This window comes from Neoarius graeffei, chromosome 8 (assembly GCF_027579695.1).
Source record: "Neoarius graeffei isolate fNeoGra1 chromosome 8, fNeoGra1.pri, whole genome shotgun sequence".
Classification (NCBI taxonomy): Eukaryota; Metazoa; Chordata; class Actinopteri; order Siluriformes; family Ariidae; genus Neoarius; species Neoarius graeffei.
The window spans coordinates 23,625,872-23,650,312 of NC_083576.1; the positions used below are offsets into that span (position 1 = coordinate 23,625,872).

The window sequence follows — 24,441 nt, forward strand, 5'->3', positions numbered from 1 at the left end:
TACTCCTGTTAGGGGTTGCCATAGTGGATCTGCGCTGCAGATTTGATTTGGCATAGATTTTACACCAGATAGCCTTCCTGACAAAACCCTCCTCAGTCTTTCTGGGCTTGGGACTGGCACTAAGCATACACTGGCTTGTATTTTACTTAATCTGTATGTCTTTGAGATGTGGAAGGAAACCAGAGCACCGAGACACAGAGAGAGCATGCAAACTCCACACAGAAAGGCCTCCATCAGCCATAAGGTTCAAACCCAGAACCTTCTTGCTGTGAGGAAACAGTGTTAACCAGTGCACCACCATGCCGTCTACACCACCTATGTACCTAATGGCTAGAGAAGCAACTTTGGGACCAAAAGGTCACTGGGTTGATTCCCTGGACCAGCAGGACTGGCTGAAATGCCCTTGAGCAAGGCACCTAACCCCCAACTGCTCCGGCTAGAGGGGTGGTGTACCTTGTGTCTGATTAGCCAAAGAAAGACTGATGATGTGATTATCAGTTCGGGTTTAGTCCTGGGTATGACTTTAAACTGCAGCCAGTGGTGAGTTTCAGGTCTGGGAGGACTTGAGTCTTGGGGAAAATGGAGTTACCCCTTAATCACCATTGCTCCCAGGTCCGCTCTGACCCGGAATGGTAGCACCTGCCTGGGTTCCAACTATGGGTTAAATAGTACATCACCAAAAAGGTGCTGGCAGCAGGGCACTTTTCGGTGCAATGTGGCAGATGAACTCAACAGGGTTAATGGCACACCACCAGATGGCATGCGGAAGAGCCACTCAAATGGCAAACGGATGGCCTCACTCGGCAAGTCAGTTATCACTGTGGGGCAACTTCCATACCCGTCAGGTCTGTGGCACTTTTTTGCACCATTTGACATCAGGTCTGGAGGTCCAGAGAGACAACACAATAGGGGCACGACATCGTTTGTCTTACCTTATTGTGCAAGCCGCTTCGTTAGGAGAGGAGAATAGTATGCAAGAGCTCACGAGGCCAGACATTCCATGGTGGCTCGGCCGGGCTGTTCGTGTCGCTGCTGCGGGTGACTCTGTCACTCTGGTGTGGGCCTCGCTGTCCATCTGCATTTCTCCGCATCCTAATGAAGCAGTCATCATCACTTGTGATGGACAGCCAACGAATTTATCAGTTCGGGTGGTGCCTGGCCTGTAGCATACTGACCATAAATGAATTAATGAATGAAACAAAGGCAAACAAAAAAATGCATATTTTAGGGAAGTGAAGAAAAATACAGGTTGTCTTTTGCCGAGAGAGAGACTTTTTTTTTTTTTCCGGTGTAGAGGCTTTTATTTTGAAGGACGCCATTTTTGTTTTGTCATGGTTGCTGTCTTCAAGCTTCCGAGGACATGTTGAGGCAGGAAAAGAGGTTCTGTCAAACCTTTATTTTCTATATGCTGGAAAAGAATTAAAGAATAAAGTGTGTTTTCTGTTGTGAAATCATGGGCCTGTTATAGCTGTTCTACACGGTAAGCAGTATTTTTTTAAATTAGCAAAACAATATTGCTACAAAACTAGTTGTTGTGGTTAGTGAGTAAACAAATGCAGATCCTGTGGCTCTGATCCTTTTATAATGGTTCCCCAAAGACACTGGCAATGCATACTTTTGAGATCAGTACTGTTAGTCTGATGATTAACTTTCATATTCCAGATGGACAAACAGATGTGTCCTGGTGTTTTTATGTGTTGGTCCTGAAGCTTGTCATAATGAAATGAATAGTTCTTTATAGCTATTAGTTTTTGAGCTTTTTCTGTAAATGCTCTAGTCCATGTCAGATCAGGACTTTACTATTCTCATGTTAAATGAGTTGTGTGGCAGTTTTTACAGCTGTATGCTATGAAAAACAATCCAACTCTTTCTGGTCAAATTGAGTTGGACTTGAGTTTGGTACACTTATCATCATTAGCCACCTGCTTACCTTTTACTCTAACCACAGAAAGCAATGTGTCTTCTTTCCTGTTCATTGTACCAAGGTGTGTGTGAAATGACATCTAGTTTGAATTAGCTTTTTTTATATCCACTGTTTTAGTGTAGTTTGTTTGTTGAATGGCGTCTCAATGGGTAAAGGCTCTGAGTTATTGATCGGATGGTTGGGGGTTCAAGCCCCAGTGTTACCGATAATTCTTCTCTTCTTCTTCGCCCATCCAGTATGTTTTAGATTGGGTCCCTTTCCTATGGTTTATTGGCTAAGCAGCTTGCCCCTCCTCTGCTGCACTGCTTTTGGTCATGGATGATTTAGAGTAGCCGATTAGTCTAAATGTATGTCATGTCGAACCCAGAACCTTCTCGCTGTGAGGCAACAGTGCTAACCACTGTGCCACCTACCAATAATTATGTAGAGATAATCAAATTGGAATTAGGCATGTGTATATTTTTGAATCTACCATTAGTAGTGTTTAAGGAATAGTAGTTAAATAAGGAAACTAGTCATGATCACTATACGGTTATATTGTAAATCACCATTTTTCAAATGTGTCTTTGAGTTTGTGATTACAGTGCATTACATTACCAGCATTTAGCAGATGCCCTTATCCAAAGCGGCCTAGGGAGCAGTTGGGGATTAGGTGCTTTGCTCAAGGGCACTTCAGGGAATTGAACCAGCAACCTTTTGGTCCCCAAAGGGCTTCTCTAACCATTAGGCCATGGCCTCCCCAGATGCAGATTATTATCTGCGGATATTCTGTGATTCATGTCACAGAATACTGATCGATAGATGTACCGTAATTATAAGTAATTGCTCAATATATGATTTTTTTTAATGTGTTCAGTACTAGGTGACAGTGAATATTCGATAGACAAATATAAAGTCTTACATTACACTCCTCATAGTTCTCATCTGTCATAACGAGCATCAAAATTTCACGTTCTTCTCCTTTGGGCACTTCCTGGGGTTTCTACTGTTGCACTTCTCTGTCCCTTAGACTGCCCTTAGATTTGTGCTTAGATTATCACAGAATAACTTGGTAGTTTCAAAAGAACTGCTGCTCAAGAATGTATAAAACCAGTCTGAAAGTTCTTGCAGTCTTATGCTTAACTGTCCCTGCTGTTATTGAAATAATATCTTTCCAGGTTCTTGTGTGAAAGTAATCACAGCCAGGGGCTTTCCCAACGTGGCACATTGTAGAACAGGATGGATCAAGAAAAGCGGGATAAGTTGTCCGAGTTGGTGGAGCAGTTGACTACCTCTGGAGAACCACAGCTGAATCAAGCAAAAATGAAGGAAGTGAAAAAGATTTGCAAGTATGAAGGTTTTACTGACTGAATTTTGCATGCAGTGTTTGCCTATGTGTTTGATGAACTTTGGAATGAAAAGGGTTTATCGAACACATCCACTTCTCGTACTCCGTTTATCTGACACTTATTGTATATTTGATGTCATTCCTTAAACACTGTCCTTAATTATTTAGGCTTTCTGATGACTACATCGATCACTTCTATCACCTCGTCATGACCCAGCTAAATCAGGACCATGCCGAAGTTCGCTTCTCTGCCTTTCAAATGGCTACTGAGATTTTCAGCCGTTCTCATCACTTCAGAGTTCTCTTGGTAACTAACCTGCAGGAGTTCATGGAGCTAACGGTAGAGACGGACATTGAGCAGCCATTGCCTCCACCGAAAGAGGTGGCCAGGAAGCTGAAGTCTCAAGCCATCCAGACTGTACAGGCCTGGCAGACCACGTATGGGGAAGCCTACAAGAAGCTGGCTTTGGGTTATCACTTTCTGAAGCAAGTTAAAAAGGTAAATTATGTCTGATGCTTCAATCTAAATGACGTGCCTATTTGACAATTTGTATTGAAAGCAAGATTTTGAAATGGATTATTTTATCACTAGATATCATAATCAATAACTCTAAAATTAAGTCACTAGAGACCTGAAATTGCTTGGACAGCAACCTGCTCTTTACAGAGCATATATCAGAAACCTGTAAGAAAACTATCCGACGAATAGGGGTACTAATGAGACTTTGAGAACTTTATTTCAATCACAGTCAAGTTAAAGGAGATACGCAGAACTATTGCCTGACTTTTTGTTTATAAATGACTTGAGACCTCAAGAATGGCTTAGGAATAGTTTTAAGCATTAACAACAAATCTAATATCATAATTTTTATGATTGAAATGATTCATATAGGTAGCGGTCTGAATGAATGACCTTGACATTTGTGACGTCACTGCAGGAAGGCTATCGGTCTTATTGCCATTTCCGCTATACTAAAACACAGCTGACTGCAACCCCGATCCTCCATTTTGAGGTAATTTATCACCATGTTACGTAGATGTGTTGCTGGCGGGTGCAGCAACACGACATAAGGTGGATTTATGTTGCATTCATGATCCAAGAATATTCAAACTGCAAAGACTTGGACGCATTTTGCGAGAAGTTCACAGGCACATTGGGCACCTACGAAGTGGTCTCTCCTCTGCTCTGCACATTTTTACTGAAGACTCGTACGAGACCTCTGATCTGTTGAGGAGCATTGGCTATAAGCCTGTATTGAAAGAGGGTGCAGTACCAACAATTCAAGGAAAAGAAAACTACAAGAAAAGAAAAGTAAGTTCAGTTGCACCAGTTCTCCCGGAGCGTGAGCCGAGGGTTGCTGCTAAAACCTGGGACGGAACGGGACTTGAAATGACATATTATCGCTCGGGCAGTGACCTCCCTGTGGTTGTTGCTAAAACCAGTGACGTCCTGTCCCAGGTTTTAGTAATTGCCTGAGCCTAGCAGTAATGGCGGAGTACTCAGTATGGAGAAAATGGAGAATGAGTGGACCAGCCGTCTAATTTCTCTGCTGGATATGCTTGCCTCAGAAGCAATATCTCGCCCTTACATGGAAGAAGCGAATGAATGGAGAACTGAACGAACGACTGAAAGTCAGATTGTTTCAAAACCATCGGCCATAAGGTCTGCCTTCAAGAAGCTAGAACACAGACGGGTAAGATGTGACTCTCATTTGGATACAAAACAACAAAAACAACAACGCTCGTTGTTTACCTGCATTTAGATTAATACTAGGGCTGTCAAAGTTAGCGTGTTAACGCGATCTCAATTTATTGCGATTAAAAAAAATAGTGCCGTTAACGCAAATTCTAATTTGGCCCTGCGAGTCACCCGTAGTTCCTGTTGAGGCTTGTTGCGTGCTGCTTCAATAAGAGTAAGTGTGAGTGATGGAGAAAGTCATAGACATATAAACATAGACGCCGCCTTCTGCGTAGAATCATACATCATCCTCACCGCCATATTGGATGGGGCAAAGTGGAGATTCTTCAACCGTCTCTGGTATAGCGTCTAGACAGTAGCCAAGAAAAAAGATGCCTCATTCATGTGCTGCGTTTAACTGTACCAACAAGTTTACCGTCCAAACGAGATCACATGGGATTACCTTTCACAGGTGAGACTGGAAAAATACTTTTCAATACTGTTCCTTCAGTCTTCAGTTTCCCAGCTCATCTCCACCGGGTAGGTGTATAGTTATAAGCAGTGAGAATTAGATAATACAGTGCCACACTATGATGGACGTTTTTGAACGTATGATGAATGTTTTTAACCTTTCTGAATGTGAAGGAATCAGTGATGTATTTTGTTTTGGTATGACGTTAGAACCTGGCCGAACTCAGTTTGGCGGTCATTCAGCTCACTTTATTCAACGAGAGTAGGTCTGTGTGGTGACTCAATAAATAAAACAGTACATTTTTATTTTCATTCACTATTTCCAGTTTTTCCACTATTTCCATCATTTATCATATTCAGTCTTGTAGGTTGGTTATTGTGGCCTCAGGTTTTGGTAGCTTGCTACGGTATGCTGACTGATTAGCTTACCTGAGCTATCTATCGCGTATCTGTCGCTAGTTTGCAGTGTACAGGGTATTTCGCACACTATTTATAACCATCACATTAAAAGTTATATATTATGTTTTGATGCCTGTTTGTTTCCCAAATATATACGTGTGTGTCTTAATGGGTGAATAAAAGGCATCGAGTTAAATATTATTGTAGAAAGGGGTTAATGAAGTTCAGTCCATTTACTTGCATTGGTTTACGGGGAAGATTTGCCACATCCAATACGGTGGACACTCTGACGTATCCCAACAGCGGGCCACCAGCTCAATGCGGCATCTAGTGAAATTGTAACATTTCACTTTAAAAGCCTTATTCATTTACATAGATTTAAAAAAAAATGCGATTAATCGCGATTAACTATATGAAATCCTGAGATTAATCGCGATTAAATTTTTTAATCGTTTGACAGCCCTAATTAATACATGTAACTTGTATTGTGTGTTTAAGTTACCGGTATAAGATTATTTAATTTGCTTCAGAATGTGATTGTCTCAGTTCATCTGATTATTTAATTAGCCTTTTACGTTTTATCAGTGAAAATGCATGCATGTACAGTACATGTATGTTGCATAAGTTATAACACCTATCCTGTTTTAATGAGAGTCAACCCACAATTGATGAAGTCAAATCAGTCTTGGTTGAGCAAGTCGGTAACGGTATTTCTTACTTTCACCATAAATGTTTATTTATATGATTTTGGTCTATAGCTGTCAAAGGCCTCGGCCTTAAAACCGGTTCCTGCTGTGACGTCACGCACTCCGGGCTGGCTGGCTCAGCGGGGCAGCTCGAATGCCAACTTTGTGGTTGATTTTTAACTCTCAAAAATATATTTTTTAAATTCCCATTTATACAGCATACAAGAGTCAAGGATGGAGATACTATCCACTCGGAAATGTATTTAAAAATAAAGGTTCTGCGTATCTCCTTTAAACATATACAAGGTAGCCGTTCTACCGTATTTGTCATATTGTGGTCTGGTCTGGCACATTTGTCGATCGTCAGACGAGAGAAAACTGGAGTGCGTAAATGAACGAGGACTAAGAGCTGTGTTCTGCGATTGGAGTCAGCCGTACGAGGAGCTGTTGGCACGTTCTGGAATGACCAGTCTGTACAACAGAAGGCTACAAGGCATTGCGATAATGATGTATAAAGTAAAGAACGACATGTTGCCTGTTTGGAAGGTCACCATGTACCTACAATCTCAGAAATTCAGACTTTTTCCATCAACATATTTAACACTGTGCATTATGGGAAACATTCACTTAGATACTTTGGCCCATATTTGTGGTCAAAACTGGATAGTAATGATAGGAAGATACAGAATTTGCTTTCCTTTAAGTCATGCATAAGAAAGAAGGCTCTTACATCTATAGTACATGGCAGCTGTGCCTCATGCTCTGCATGTCAAAGTTACTGTAGGATTTACTTTCTAAGTTTTATCGTGTTCATTTAAGATTAAAAATTTATCATTTATATTTAAGATAGAAGTATATATTTTGGATTTTATTCATATTTATTATACCCCGCCCAAATGAAGTTTGGTGGGGGATATAGAAACGGGTTCCGTCCGTCCATCCAGTCATGTTTTCGTTTCTGGGCCATATCTTTAAAACTACTGAAGATATCTTCATGAAACTTTGTATACATACCAAGCAACATGTGAACTGGTGCCTTTTGCTATTTTGGATTTTTGAAAAAAGAAAAAAAAGTATTTTTCAAATTTTTACATAAAAACTAAGTCAAAATTTATTTTAAGAGCAGTGTTCGTTTCCGGAGCATATATCCAAAACCATTCATGATACGGATTTGAAACTTGGTATACATGTTAACAAGGTGATGTAGATGTGCCTTTTCATACTAAGAAATTTTGAGAAATTTAAATTTTTCATGTTTCCATAGAAACAATTTCAGACTTAGTCTCTCAGGTTAGTCTTAGGGGGTAGGTTTGGTTTCCGGAGCAGAACTTGAAAACTATGAGTGGTATGGTCTTGAAAGTTGGTATATGTGTTGATTTAAGTACCTTTTGATACTAAGAAATGTGAGAAATTTTGCTTTTTAGCTCACCTGGACCAAAGGTCCGGTGGGCTTATGCCACGGGCTGCTGAGGTCAGTGTAAAGAGGTAGGGTTGGTTTCCTGCAGCAGAACTTGAAAAATGTGACAAATAATATCTTGAAAGTTGGTATATAGGGCGGGGGATATAGATGACTCTGTCTTCTTGTTTATTTATAGCTATTGTCCCCAATAAGTAGGCTACTCGTGGCCAGCTATAAGTTTGACACTTTTAATAAAGTTGTTGATCAATTGATTCAGTGATTATCCTGACATCCTGTAGGCCAATTCTTTGTGTGCAACCACGTGACGTATGCACCCGCCACCATGCTGGATGATCTACAAATCCAAAATGCCGTCTCGGGCGAACAATAACTGTGATGCATCTCTGACTTTCTAGAAATACAGGGTGTTTCAAAAAATGTGATTATTATTTGAGATGTAAATATCCCAGAAACTACATAGTCTAGGCAAATGAAATGGAACAGGCTTATTGTTGAGCAATATAAGATCCATTACTCAAAATTTGAATGAGAAATTTAAAAGGTATGTGGATTCCATGAACGGTTTCACAAATTTTCAATATTCGTGAATCTGCTCAACCGTCTCTTCTGATGCTGGTGGTCATCCAGATCCTTTTGCCCTGCACAGGCAGCCTTCCCCTTTGAACTTTTTGTGCCATGTCCAAATCTGCATTGCAGTTGGTGCATTTTTAGAGAATCCTCTCATAAATGCACGTTGTACAGTCTTGTTCGAGTGTACTCTAACACACAAAATGCCTTTTCTTTTCCAGTGAATGGCATTTCTATACCTAAAAAGATAAAAACAAAAAAATTAAACATAAAATTTTGACCTGTTTCCACACATGTTGTTAAAATTTGAGGAATAAGAATTGACAAAGTTATTACATTGTGAAATCTCATCTCATCATCTCTAGCCGCTTTATCCTTCTACAGGGTCGCAGGCAAGCTGGAGCCTATCCCAGCTGACTACGGGCGAAAGGCAGGGTACACCCTGGACAAGTCGCCAGGTCATCACAGGGCTGACACATAGACACAGACAACCATTCACACTCACATTGACACCTACGGTCAATTTAGAGTCACCAGTTAACCTAACCTGCATGTCTTTGGACTGTGGGGGAAACCGGAGCACCCGGAGGAAACCCACGCGGACACGGGGAGAACATGCAAACTCCACACAGAAAGGCCCTCGCCGGCCACGGGGCTCAAACCCGGACCTTCTTACTGTGAGGCGACAGCGCTAACCACTACACCACCGTGCCGCCCCTACATTGTGCAATGTCAATTTTTTTTTAAAACACCCTGTATTATGAGTCTCTGGAGTCCTTTGCCAAGTCAAGATTTAGAGAAACAGTTTAAATTTGTGGCTTTGATCTGTATACGTTAAAGCCATCCGATTATACAGAGGATTTATCCTCATTACCAGTGATTGAATACCCTGATTGAACTCTCTCTTTCTACCAAAAAAAAGTGCATAAGTAAAACTGGGTTACTGGAATGGCATCACTAATATCTCATCTGGCAAATTTGACCCACATTGTTCTCCTTGTGTATCCAAACTCGCTAAGGTTTGCGCTGCTTCTAATCTAGCTTTCTTGGCAGATCTTTCATTCATCCTGTTGCTTCTTGATACTGCGAGATGAGTTTTCGTCTTGATGTTATCGCATCCTAATTTGAGTGTCGGTGCCCAATATGGATTTGTTTTATCCCGTAAGTTTGCCGGTGCTCCTGCAAGGTGAGAAGCAGAGAGAGTGTTTGTGCTAAAGCTCAAAAGTTCAGTTTAATCAGCAGAAAACAACTTTAATTAGCAATGAACTCTTACCAGATATAAAGTGGCCACCACACACGCGGGTGTAATTAGCTTTTTCCTCAGTTAAGTCTTTACGTTGTATGTTTTTGAACCACAGCGCACGGCATTCATCTGTTTTGTTGCCATTTTTAATTAACCACGTGGCCCTAAATTCATTAATTGTTCTATTTAAAGAAAAAACTAATAAAATTGGAAAACTAATAAAATGTTGAATTCAGTAGCTTTCAGTCCACTAAGCAAAAATAATTGTGTCTCAGGGAAAATTCTTTTTAAGACGTAAACTTGAAAAATTCGGAAAGGCAGTCTACCTTTAATTTTATAACTGTTTATGCTGAAATATGACATGAAATGAAGAAACCTTGAGAAAAGGCTTTGAGACTTGGGTTTAAACTAATTTTAGGAGTGCTAACTTTTTGGTATACACATAGGACCATCTCCAACAGCAGAAAGTGAGTCACAAGGGCAGAAAAATTGCAGTGTCTCTATTAAATCTCTATTACAAGCCTCATATAATGAGGCAAATGTACTGTACATGTCTCATTACTATCGTTGTTATTTCATGTGCCCCTGCTCATTCTGTCCAGGTAGACTTTCGGGATGTTGAAGCAAGAACACTGGCTGAGCGAAGGAGACAGGAGGAAAAACAGCAAAGACTGGAGAGAATTTATAAGGGAAAGCTTGAAAAGGCCAAAGAGGACATGGAAGGTAAAGCGTTTTTTACAGTTTTGCTGTTTTAGCCGTTCCCCCAGCAGAAGGAACTTGAGATGAAAACCTCAGTTTATTCATGCGGATTGAGGTTTTTTTTTTTTTTTTTTTTTTTTTTGTGACTGTGTTAACATTTTTGACACTATTTATAAATGACTTTTCCCCTCAGAAATGGCATCTGAGATTGAGGAATGTCTGACTGAGATGAACAACTGCATGACCCTGATCATGCCAGACAGTGTGAATTTTTTTATTGTCAATGATAAGACCGCTGAAGTTAGCACTGAGCATCGCCAGGAGCCGGATGCCTGGGATGAACAGCCTTGCTGTAGCAAAGACCTTAACAAAGAGGCTGGAAGGATGGCAGAAGGAAATAAAAGTGAAGAGGAAAAAGAGGACTCTAGTGGAGAGAGTGACGTAGAGGAGGGTGTGGACGAGGATGCATTTATCCGCAGCTCTGGGCTGATGTCCCATACCTATCACCTGGATCTGAACATGTCCTCAGGTTGGTTGACTTTCCATCGATGATCATTTATTGTGATTACCACCTTTTTAGGTATGCCTGGGCACCAAATGCATTCTGGTGTAAATACAACCCTGATTCCAAAAAAGTTGGGACAAAGTACAAATTGTAAATAAAAACGGAATGCAATGATGTGGAAGTTTCAAAATTCCATATTTTATTCAGAATAGAACATAGATGACATATCAAATGTTTAAACTGAGAAAATGTATCATTTAAAGAGAAAAATTAGGTGATTTTTAAATTTCATGTCAACAACACATCTCAAAAAAGTTGGGACAAGGCCATGTTTACCACTGTGAGACATCCCCTTTTCTCTTTACAACAGTCTGTAAACGTCTGGGGACTGAGGAGACAAGTTGCTCAAGTTTAGGGATAGGAACGTTAACCCATTCTTGTCTAATGTAGGATTCTAGTTGCTCAACTGTCTTAGGTCTTTTTTGTCGTATCTTCTGTTTTATGATGCGCCAAATGTTTTCTATGGGTGAAAGATCTGGACCGCAGGCTGGCCAGTTCAGTACCCGGACCCTTCTTCTACACAGCCATGATGCTGTAATTGATGCAGTATGTGGTTTGGCATTGTCATGTTGGAAAATGCAAGGTCTTCCCTGAAAGAGACGTCGTCTGGATGGGAGCATATGTTGCTCTAGAACCTGGATATACCTTTCAGCATTGATGGTGTCTTTCCAGATGTGTAAGCTGCCCATGCCACACGCACTAATGCAACCCCATACCATCAGAGATGCAGGCTTCTAAACTGAGCGCTGATAACAACTTGGGTCGTCCTTCTCCTCTTTAGTCCGAATGACACGGCATCCCTGATTTCCATAAAGAACTTCAAATTTTGATTCATCTGACCACAGAACAGTTTTCCACTTTGCCACAGTCCATTTTAAATGAGCCTTGGCCCAGAGAAGACGTCTGCGCTTCTGGATAATGTTTAGATACGGCTTCTTCTTTGAACTATAGAGTTTTAGCTGGCAACGGCGGATGGCACGGTGAATTGTGTTCATAGATAATGTTCTCTGGAGATATTCCTGAGCCCATTTTGTGATTTCCAATACAGAAGCATGCCTGTATGTGATGCAGTGCCGTCTAAGGGCCCGAAGATCACGGGCACCCAGTATAGTTTTCCGGCCTTGACCCTTACGCACAGAGATTCTTCCAGATTCTCTGAATCTTTTGATGATATTATGCACTGTAGATGATGATATGTTCAAACTCTTTGCAATTTTACACTTTCGAACTCCTTTCTGATATTGCTCCACTATTTGTTGGCGCAGAATTAGGGGGATTGGTGATCCTCTTCCCATCTTTACTTCTGAGAGCCGCTGCCACTCCAAGATGCTCTTTTTATACCCAGTCATATTAATGACCTATTGCCAATTGACCTAATGAGTTGCAATTTGGTCCTCCAGCTGTTCCTTTTTTGTACCTTTAACTTTTCCAGCCTTTTATTGCCCCTGTCCCAACTTTTTTGAGATGTGTTGCTGTCATGAAATTTCAAATGAGCCAATATTTGGCATGAAATTTCAAAATGTCTCACTTTCGACATTTGATATGTTGTCTATGTTCTATTGTGAATACAATATCAGTTTTTGAGATTTGTAAATTATTGCATTCCGTTTTTATTTACAATTTGTACTTTGTCCCAACTTTTTTGGAATCGGGGTTGTATAAATACCATGTCTAATAATAAATACCGGTCTAGTTCAATACACACAACCACAATCATGAGGAAGACTGCTGACTTGACAGTTATCCAGAAGACGATCATCAACACCCTCCACAAGGAGAGTAAGCCACAGAAGGTCATTGCTGAAAAGGCTGGTTGGAAAAGGTGCACAAATAACAGCGATGACCAAAGCCTTGAAAGGCTGTTGCTGCCTTTATGTGAAACCGTCTCCACTACTGTGTTGGACTAACGTTACTGCTCGACTGCCCCATTTTAGTGAATAGGCTACAGATAAAAAGCTTGTTCATCGCTCAGCAAGCCCCGCCCACTATCAACAGGGCAAATAACATGAGAGAGGGTTAACACTAGCTAGTTCATCGCTCAGCGAGCCTCGCTATCAATAGGGTAATGAACATTGCGTGTCACTTCCTTCTCTGGGTGGAGTCTTACCAAATGACGATTGAAGTTCGAGGTTGACCTCGTCGTCTCCTTGATAGTTCTTCTACATATGGAAAACACAGCAGTGTATTTTTCCCACTGCACGAGAAGTCTGTATAAGCAAAGCGGCCAATCCTGGTGGCGTTCTCTCCAGGCATTTTAGCGCCATTAATGTTAGTTTGTTCCTGAACATGACGTATGAACAGGTGAATATGCATTCTCTTGCACGAAATTTGTGTAAGCATTCATGCAGATATAAATATCTTATGCCAAATTATTATGGGATGCTACCAAAAAAATTTTTTTTTAAATATCTGAGTCCTCGTCTCCAATTTACGAGTCCTAATGCAGTTAATGCATGAGTCTGAGTCATCAGGGCTCAAGTCATGAGTCCTTAAAATTAGGGCACGAGTCGGACTCGAATACAAGGTAATGCACCAGCGTGCTTGTTCAGTGGTGCACAGCACATCATAATAAAATTGGCTTTCTTTGCCCTGCAGATTTTATATCCGAGGATAAATTCAAGTAAAACGTACCCACTCCCACAGCTTTTTTTTGTTGGGTCATGATGCATACTTCTAGTCCCATCGTTTGGGTGTCTATATTATCTGTAATATAATATTGTCTATAATAAACCATAGTTACAGTACCATTGAAGGTACATCAGTACCATATAAGACATCATGCCTTCAAGAAATATATGAAGTAGCCTACATACAAAAAAAAAGGTTAATGTAATGATCTGTATTTCTCAGGATGTGGAGGAGGAAGTAGGATCTAGCTGGTGGATGATGTAACAGCTTAATTATCTTTCTTGTTATATAACACAACTTTCACAGCAATTATTTATTTTTATTTCCCCAATAAACCAGTAGTGACGATGAAAAAATACTATCAGTGTTAATTGTGTATCTTCCAGTACCTGAGAACCTAAATATCTAAATATGGGAGGATAAAGTAAAACGCATTTAATGGAAATAATGTGTATCAACATGAGAAGCACATGATAAAGCATGAGTCTATAGCATCATGTCTTAGTAATGGCTGTACAGTGGTGCTTGAAAGTTTGTGAACTGTTTAGAATTTTCTATATTTCTGCATAAATATGACCTCAAACATCATCAGATTTTCACACAAGTCCTAAAAGTAGATAAAGAGAACCCAGTTAAACAAATGAGACAAAAATATTATACTTGGTCATTTATTTATTGAGGAAAATGATCCAATATTACATATCTGTGAGTGGCAAAAGTATGTGAACCTTTGCTTTCAGTATCTGGTGTGACCCCCTTGTGCAGCAATAACTGCAACTAAACGTTTCCAGTAATTGTTGATCAGTCCTGCACACCGACTTGGAGGAATTTTAGCCCGTTCCTCCGTACAGAACAGCTTCAACTCTGGGATGTTGGTGGGTTTCCTCACATGAACTGCTCGCTTCAGGTCCTTCCACAACATTTCGATTGGATCAAGGTCAGGACTTTGACTTGGCCATTCCAAAACATTAACTTTCTTCTTCTTTTTTTTTTAATTCAAGTTTTTATTGAAGTTTTCACAGGCTTGGTACATGACATTTTTCTCCATACAAAAAAAGGGATATATATATATATATATATATATATATATATATATATACACACACACACATTTACACATATATATATATATATATATATATATATATATATATATATACACACACACACACACACATTTTATATATATATATATATATATATATATACACGACGCAGGAGATCGGGGTTCGAATCCCGGTCGGGGCAAAACATCATCCAGTAAGGGTCCTTAGGCAAAACCCCTCATGATATATCAGCCTACCTCAGGAATGAGTGAAAACATAACTGATAGAGTCATACCGGCTCAGACGTCGCCCGGGTCAACAAGGTCTGCGTCAGTTGCTAGGGAACCAGGGCAAACTGATGAGAAATGGGCTACTGGAACAAGACATCGATGGACGAGGACAGAAAATACGGATTTGCTGGAATGCTACTATACAAGCAATCCCAGAGAGAGGGGATACATGCAGAGAATGTGGGACCATTGGATACTTCGAAACCCACAATCAAGGCTAACAAAGAAACAGCTATTAGCCCAGTGTTCCAACATCCATAATCGAAATCTGCTATCACAACTAGAGATTAATGAAATACAACAACGATGCTACGGCAAGGGGGAGCCAGGAAGACAGGTCAGCGGGGAGATGTCATCATCCCCACAACCAGAGATTGGGTACCAAGCCCCAACAGCTAACAGCCTCAACACAAGAGCTGCTGACCTGAGAAGGAAGATCGTGACCCAACTGGAAACCTGGAGCCCCCGACAAATACCGAAGCTGAGTTGCCAAGTACCTTCAGAAGATCTACTAGTAGATGTGAATGCTGCTCTGAAGACAATATCCACAAGAACCATCACTGAGACCAACAAGCTGATACACAGTACAGCAACAGTAATCATGGAGATGCTTGGACACAAGGTGGGCTCGAGACATAACAAACAGTATCCACCATGGAAGAGACGATTAGAGGCCAAGATAAAGGCAGCAAGGAGAGAAGTTAGCCAGCTAGCTGAACTACAGAAAGGGAACATGGTGAATAAAGGGGCGCCCAGGAAGTACAACTCACTCTCCATACCAGAGGCACTCGAAACTGCCAAACAGCGACTAACAGCTCTGGCCACCCGGTTGAGGAGATACACCAAGGAAGGAGAGGCCAGGAGAATAAACAAGCTGTTCTCCACTGAACCAGCCAAGGTGTACTCTCAATGGCAGGGGAACAACAACCGGTCAGACCCACCAAGAGCTGAGGTGGAAAAATACTGGAAAGACATATGGGAAAGAAAGGCATCACACAACACCGATGCCCAATGGTTAGTGGACCTAAGAGCTGACCACAGCAACCTCCCAGAACAAGAACCAGTAACCATCTCAATGGCAGACGTCCAAGAAAGAGTGTCAAAGATGAAGAGCTGGACAGCACCAGGCCCCGATATGATCCATACGTACTGGCTGAAGAAGCTAACTGCACTCCATGAACGCCTAGCAGCACAGATGAACCAGCTGCTGAGGGATGGAACCCACCCAGAATGGCTAACCCAAGGCAGGACAGTCCTAATCATGAAGGACCCCCAGAAGGGACCCATCCCATCCAACTACCGGCCAATTACCTGTCTCTGCACAACATGGAAGGCCCTGTCAGGCATCATTGCGGCAAAAATGAGTAAGCATGTGGCTCAATACATGAGCGAGGCACAGAAAGGAATTGGCAGTAACACCAGAGGAGCCAAGCACCAGCTACTGGCTGATAGAACAGTCGCCCGAGACTGTAAGAAGAGACAGACCAACCTGTGCACTGCCTGGATTGACTACAAGAAAGCCTACGACTCAATGCCACACACATGGATACTGGAATGTCTGGAACTGTATAAGATCAACAGGAACCTAAGGACCTTCATACAGAACTCAATGGAAATGTGGAAGACAACCCTAGAGGCCAACTCAAAACCCATTGCCCAAGTCAACATCAAGTGCGGCATATACCAAGGAGATGCGCTATCACCACTGCTGTTCTGCATAGGCCTGAACCCCCTCAGTCGGATCATCACGAAGAGCGGCTACGGGTACCGATTCCGTAGTGGGGCAACAATCAGCCACCTGCTCTACATGGATGACATCAAGCTGTATGCCAGGAATGAGCGAGAAATAGACTCGCTGATCCACACCACCCGGATCTACAGCGATGACATAGGGATGTCATTCGGATTGGACAAGTGTGGCCGGATGGTCTCAAAGAGAGGCAAGATGATCCGGACTGAAGGGATTGACCTACCAGAGGGCAACATAGGTGATATCCAAGACAGCTACAAGTACCTTGGCGTCCCACAGGCTAATGGAAACCATGAAGAGGCCACAAGGAAGTCAACCACAGCCAAATACCTCCAGAGAGTAAGGCAGGTCCTGAAAAGTCAGCTGAATGGTAAAAACAAGGTCCGAGCCATCAACATGTACGCACTACCAGTCATCAGATACCCCGCTGGTATCATAAACTGGCCAAAGGAGGAGATAGAAGCCACAGATATCAAGACTAGAAAGCTCCTCACCATGCATGGAGGGTTCCACCCCAAGTCCAGCACCCTGAGACTATACACTAAGCGGAAAGAGGGAGGCCGAGGGCTAGTGAGCGTCAAGACCACGGTCCAGGATGAAACATCGAAAATCCGAGAATACATCAGAAAGATGGCCCCAAAGGATGAACTGCTAAGTGAATGTCTCAGGCAGCAGAACCCTGATGAGAGTGCAGAGGAGGAGGAGGAACAGACAACCTGGAGAGACAAACCCCTACATGGCATGTACCACCGTCAGATAGAGGAAGTGGCTGATATCAAGAAATCCTACCAGTGGCTGGATAATGCAGGACTGACAGACAGCACAGAGGCACTAATCATGGCAGCACAAGAACAGGCCATAAGCACAAAAGCCATAGAGGCCAGGATCTACCAGAGTAGATCAGACCCAAGATGCAGACTGTGCAAAGAAGCCCCTGAAACAGTCCAGCACATAGTAGCAGGGTGTAAGATGCTAGCTGGATCAGCGTACATGGAGAGGCACAACCAAGTGGCTGGGATAGTATACAGGAACATCTGCAACCAGTATGGAATAGAAATACCCAAGTCCCAATGGGCCATACCACAGAAGGTGGCTGAGAACAACAGGGCCAAGATTCTGTGGGACTTCAGCTTCCAGACTGACAAACAGATCCTGGCTAACCAACCGGACATAGTGGTGGTGGACAAAGAGCAGAAGAGGGTGGTGGTGATAGATGTGGCGATCCCAGCTGACGCCAACATCAGGAAGAAGGAACATGAGAAACTTGAGAAGTATCAAGGGTTGAAAGAGCAGCTGGAACGGATGTGGAAGGTCAAGGGTTGCGTGGTCCCCGTGGTAGTGGGGGCACTTGGGGCAGTAACCCCCAAACTGGGAGAGTGGCTCCAGCAAATCCCAGGAACAACATCTGAAGCCTCAGTCCAGAAGAGCGCAGTCCTAGGAACATCGAAGATACTGCGCAGAACCCTCAAACTCCCAGGCCTCTGGTAGAGGACCCGAGCTTGAGGATGACATGGATACCACCCCCCCCGCCGGGGGTGAGAAGGAGATTTTTTTATATATAATATGTGTGTGTGTGTATGTATATGTATGTGTGTGTGTGTGTATATATATATATATATATATATATATATATATATATATATATATATATGTGTGTAGTATGTATATATGTGTGTGTGTATATATATAATCAAGAAACGATTCTAGCGACAGACTTAGCACATCATATAAAATAAATAAATAAACAGACAAAAAGAAGAGAAAACAGGTAGCAGAAAACTAAGATGATGAGCACAGGTGCCTCATACACTCACATATTTCATATAGGCATGTTACTGTGGTGTACATTATCATAAGATCTCTAAAAAAAAAAAAGGGGGGGGGAGGGGAATTGGTTTTTAGTGCGGGTCATCATTTATCTTTATGTAATCCCAAAACCCTTCCCACTGGGTCCCCCCCTCTTTCCCGTCATCACTCAATCTGCTAAGCATACATTCATAGGATGCAGTTTCAGTCATTGCACAGACCCATTCTTTCACCTGTGGAATTTTTAACGTCTACCAATGTCTTAAAATGATCTGACATGCTGTTGTTGTACCAGCTGAGATTACAGAGAAATTACATTTAGTTATTTTAGGTAGCTGAGATCTGTCCCCCAATAAGCACAGCCCTGGACATGAGGGGACTTCTGCTCCGAGCCAGTTACTTAAAATAATTAGGCTCTTAGTCCAAAAAGTTCTGATTAAGACACATTCCCACATACAGTAAAGGAGGGTTCCAGTATACTCTTTGCATTTCCAACATAAGTCATCACCTTGTAATTTCATCCTATACAATCTGGATGGTGTGTAATAATACCTATGCAATACGTTGTACTGTGTAAGTTTACCCCTTGCCTCTCTCACATATTTACCACAATCAGCCACAATTATTGCCACCAAGGTCCCTCTGCCAGATCATCTGTAAGTGGTTAGAGTCATTGTTAAGAGAAGAGTTAGTAATTTTGTAAAATTGTGAAACTTTCCTTTTTCTAGGTGGGAGTTTCATATAATCTGTCACCACACTATCAGTAATATTGTATGATTTTGAGGTAATACAACTTCTCATTTGCAGAAATTTCCCAAAGTTTTATCTTTTCCCTCCAGATTGAATTTCTGTAACATCTTATCATATGATGAAAACACCCCCTCTTCAAATAAATCATTAATGGCGCTTAAACCTTTAGAGTGCCACTGTTTCCAGTATATAGGTTTCTTCCCAATACATACATTAGGATTATACCACAATGATGAATAACTTTGTAGTGTGTGTAAGTTTAAACAATTTATGTACTCTGGTCCTAACATCTTTTGAGTGTATAAGTATTGGATTTGTAATGTTAGTTCTTTTTTGTGAGAATACTTAAATGGGTTGGAAAGGTAAGTATATCTCCCTTTCTACCTCCATCCAGGCTGCTTCATTCTCAGCAGTGTGCCAGTATTTTGCTATTTTGGCCATCTCAAAAGATAAATAATACAACCTAAAATCTGGGAGGCCTAGCCCTCCCTCCTCTTTATGCGCACATAACTTTTTCAGTTTAATTCGTGGTCTTTTTCCACCCCACAAAAAATGTTTTATTACATCGTCCAGTTGTTTAAAATTAGTGGACGGTATATTAATTGGTAGCATCATTGCCACATAGCTAAACTGTGGGGCAACTATCATTTTTATGGTATTAATTTTTCCCGTTAATGTCAGTTTTAGTTTTCCCCACTTGTCAAGGTTTGTTTTTATCTTCTGGAGTAAGGGGTTAAAGTTCAGCGCCATTATTTTGTCTATATCCTCAGAAAGTTTGATGCCAAGATACTTCATCCCCTCTCGTACCCACCTAAAATTAAACTTCTCCACCATAGATGAAATGCATAGCTTGGAGAGAGGCATTGCCTCAGATTTACTCCAATTGATGGAGTAGCCCGAGAATTTTGAAAAGGATTGCATAGTGTCCATCAGATGTGGCAGAGAACTTAAAGGCTCAGATACCACTGCCAGAATGTCATCGGCATATAACAATAATTTATGTTCATTGCCTCCTCCCCTTACTCCTCTTATTCCAGGGTGTGCTCTTACAGACACTGCCAGAACCTCCAAAAAGATAATGAACAATAACGGGCTCAACGAGCATCCCTGTCTAGTTCCTCGGGTCAAATTAAAGAAGGGGGAGATTTATTCTATTTGTCATCACTGCTGCTTTGGGTTCTTTATACAGCATTTTTACCCATTTGATGAAGTTAGAGTGGAAGCCAAAATGAGACAGGGCGGAGAACAGAAACTGCCATTCCACCCTATCAAAGGCCTTCTCTGCATCTAAAGAAATGGCAGCTATGGGGACATTTTGGGATCGACTCAGCCACATTAGATGTAACAGAAGTCTAACATTATCAGTTGAGGTCCTATTTTCCACGAAGCCTACCTGGTTAGGGTGGATGATACTTGGTAAGACCAATTGTAAACGTGTCGCTAAAATTTTTGTGAGAATCTTACAATCAAGATTAAGGAGACTCATAGGTCTAAAATTGGAGGGATCTGTTACCTCTCTACCTGTTTTAGGAATTAATGAGATTACCGCTTCATTAAAAGTCTGGGCCACATAACCCTTATCAAAAATCTCCTGGTACACCCTCTCTAGTACTGGAACAACAATATCGGCAAAGGCTTTATAATATTCCACAGGGAGTCCGTCATAACCCGGAGACTTCCCGTTTTTCATTGAAGAAATTGCCTTCCTTATTTCAGCCTCAGTTATGGGTGATTCCAGACCTGCTGCTTCAAGAGGTGAGAGCTTGGGCACATCTATATTTAGGAGGAACTGTTTTATATCTTCTTGTGAGGCATCAGGAGATATGGAGGATGTGTATAGCTTCTCATAATACTGTTGGAATACTCCTATTTATATCTTTAGCAGCAAAAAAATGCATGTCCCCCTGTTTTATAACTGGTACGGTGTTAGCAGAGATTTTTTCCTTTAATTGTCTGGCTAATAATTTACCCATTTTCTCCCCACCTTCATAATAATTTGTCTTTAATCTAAAAAGTGCATATTCTGCTTTTTTTATTATAGATCTCGTGTAAAGAGTATTTAAGCTTACAAAGTTCTTGAAATTTCCCGTCCGAAAAGTGTCTTGACAAATCTAATTCCTTGTCTTTTATTTCCTTTTCTAAATCTTCAATCTTGGTAAGACTCTCTCTTTTATTTTTGGCGGCTTGTGCTATAAATTTTCCTCTGATAAATGCCTTTGAGGCCTCCCATACAGTAGTCATTTCTTCAGTGCTACTGATGTTAATCTCAAAAAAGGTTTTTAGGTCTTCTTCTATTGTCTTTCTGAAGGTTGAGTCCGACAATAATCCAGTATTTAGTCTCCATCTGCCTCTCCTTTCAGTTTTCAGATTGACCTTAATAAATAGCTCAACTGGTGCATGATCTGTAAGGGAATTTGTCTTTATGTTACAGTCAGCCACATTGTCTGCTAGTGATTTACTTATTAGAAAAAAATCTATTCTAGAATAGGTTTTATGGCAGTGGGAGAAAAAGGTAAAATCCTTCACATTTGGGTTTGTCAGCCTCCATATATCAATTAACCCCACATCTCTATTCAACATATGCAAGGCCTCTCTCTCCTTAGTCATGAGAGGAGGTCTAAATGAACTCTTATCCAGTATTGGGTCCATAACCTCATTAAAATCCCCAGCTAAAACAATTTCACCTTCAGTGTCTCCTAATATTTTATTTACCTCGTGAAAAAAAATTGGGATCTCCCTTATTAGGTGCATATATGTTGCATAATACAAGAGGCACTCCTTCGACCACAGCTTCAACACAGATAATCCTTCCCTCCGCATCTTTAGTTTCTTTTAGTAAAATGAAGCTTACATTCTTGTGGACCAGAATCATAACACCATTACGTTTGTTTGAAAATGAACTATGAAATAGATGTCCCACCCATCTCACTTTAAACTTCTCTGCCTCTAAACCTCGCATGTGGGTTTCCTGTGTCATAACAATGTCTGCCTGATTGTTTTTCAAAAATGATATTATCTTCCTCCTTTTAATAGGGCTACTGCATCCATTTATGTTCCAGGAAATAAACTTAACTGACCTGTTAGTCATGTTTTTCGCCCTTCTAGATTAAAGATAAATAATAATAGTATTAATAATAATAATGTCGATATAAAACAAAAAAAAAAGGAAGGAGGAAGATAAAATGTTTTTAAATGCCTGTCTGCAACTATTTGCCATGAAGAATGCCATTTTTGGTGCCTTGTAATAATCACTTATTATACTGTACCTGCCTGTTTTTGAACACGTAACAAAACCACAACATAACAATGCAAACTGAACTTGCACGTAAAGGTGAAACAAAAGATGTCCAGCTGCTATAATGCAGCCAGTGTCTTGAGTGCTGAGCGCTCCTCGCTGTTGAAAAAAGAAAAAGGGAAAGAAAAAAGAAAAGAAAGAGGGTAACACGTATAAGGTCCGTGGGATTAACGCCGCTCCCATCGTAACCGGCTCGTGTCGAGACACCTCTCCTTGGCCTGCATGTGTGTCCATTCAGTTCAGTACAAAATGCATAGTCTTACATTGGGTGTAAACAGCAACTCACCTTGCTCATATCCTCTCAGTCCACAGTTCATCCTGGTCATTGCTCATTAATAACTTTCTCCGCAGAACTCACGTTTTTTCCTCTCCACTTGAAGTGAAGCGTTGCAGGAAAGGCCAGCGTGTATCTAATATCCAACTCGTATAATTTGCGCTTCACCGGTGTAAACGCTTTCCTCTTCTGCGCTAACTCTCTGGTCATATCTGGGAACACAGACAGGCGACATCTTCCCCAGTCAAATCCTCGCTTTTCCTTAGCAGCATTGATCACCTTGTCCCTTGCAGATTGCCTCAGAAATTGGATTAGCACCGGTCTTGGGGGCCGATCTGTACTTGGCAACGGTGCCAGTTGCCTGTGCACCCTCTCTATCTCCAACTCCCCATCCGTTTCAATACCGAGGCCCTCCGCAAGGCTCTTCCGGACACAATCAAGCAGCGTCCCATTAGTACCAAAGGTCTCTTTTAATCCCACCAACCTCACATTATTTCGCCTACTTTGGTTTTCAAGAGTTTGCAGCCAGTTCCATAGTTGCTCCATCTGGTTATCCTTGCTCCCCTTGTCACTCAGCAGCTGCTCCGAGGTCTCCTCCAGGTGTGTGATGTGCGCCTCGGCCTCACTCAGCCTCTCCTGCATGGCGTTCACCGTATTATTCAACTCCGCCGTTGTTTGTTTGATGGACAATGTCAGTTGCGACGGTCTGCAGTGTGCCGTTCATCTTTGAAATTTCTGCAAATAATTTTCCCAAACTGTCCGGCACACTAATGGGCTCAGGGGGAGCGTCAACAACCACTTGTTCATCCTCATGTCCCGGGCTTTTCCGGGTAGATGTGCGGGAAGAGCTTTTAAAGTGTTCCGATGTCGCCATGTCCTCTAAGGCAAGGCAAGTTTATTTGTATAGCGGGTTTCATACACACAGGCAATTCAATGTGCTTCACAAAAAATAAAAGCATAAGAACAGTAACAAAGAATTAAAGTAAAAGTGAAATCATTAAAATCAAAAATTAAAAAGAAATTAAAATAAAGAATTAAAGTAAAATCATTAAAATCAAAATTAAAAGAAATTATGTTAAAGGAAATTAATTACACTTTAGGTAAAAATTAATCAAGTGAAAGCAACAGTAGGAGCATTTTTTATATCATCTGGAAGTTGGTTCCAAAGCTTAGCAGCATAGCAACTAAAGGCTGCTTCACCACACTTCATTTTGACAGCTGGTATTACTAGCAAGTTTTTCTCCTGTGATCTTAGAGACCTAGTTGGTGCATATAATTGAAACATATCCAGTAGGTAGCTGGGTCCCATCCCATTTAATGTTTTAAATAGAAGAAGTAATGCCTTAAAGTCAATTCTATAGCTCACTGGGAGCCAGTGCAGAGACCTTAGGATTGGCGTGATATGGACTACCCTTTTTGTTCTTGTAAGAACCCTTGCTGCTGCATTTTGGATTAGTTGAAGCTCTTTAATGGTCTTTTTTGGAAGACCTGTGAAAAGGCTATTGCAGTAATCAACCCTACTGGAGATGAAAGCATGAATAAGTTTTTCTAGATCATGCTTTGACATGAGGACCCTGAGTTTAGAAATGTTTTTTAGGTGATAGAATGCAGACTTTTTTACCA

The 24,441-nt window shown here is 41.3% G+C and overlaps 1 protein-coding gene across 3 annotated transcripts in view; it reads left to right on the forward strand.

The window, feature by feature from the left end:
* Window positions 1-1,338: 1,338 nt before the first annotated feature.
* Window positions 1,339-24,441, forward strand: part of uvssa (UV-stimulated scaffold protein A) — a 59,380-nt gene continuing 36,277 nt past the window's right edge. For 2 of the 3 annotated variants that reach the window (XM_060927457.1, XM_060927459.1), the window contains exons 1-5: window positions 1,339-1,480; window positions 3,082-3,252; window positions 3,420-3,750; window positions 10,318-10,438; window positions 10,608-10,943. In XM_060927457.1, the coding sequence (XP_060783440.1) occupies window positions 3,143-3,252; window positions 3,420-3,750; window positions 10,318-10,438; window positions 10,608-10,943 (898 nt within the window). In that variant the 5' untranslated portion in view covers window positions 1,339-1,480; window positions 3,082-3,142. The remainder of the gene's footprint in view (window positions 1,481-3,081; window positions 3,253-3,419; window positions 3,751-10,317; window positions 10,439-10,607; window positions 10,944-24,441) is intronic. The other variant, XM_060927458.1, reaches the window with a different exon arrangement.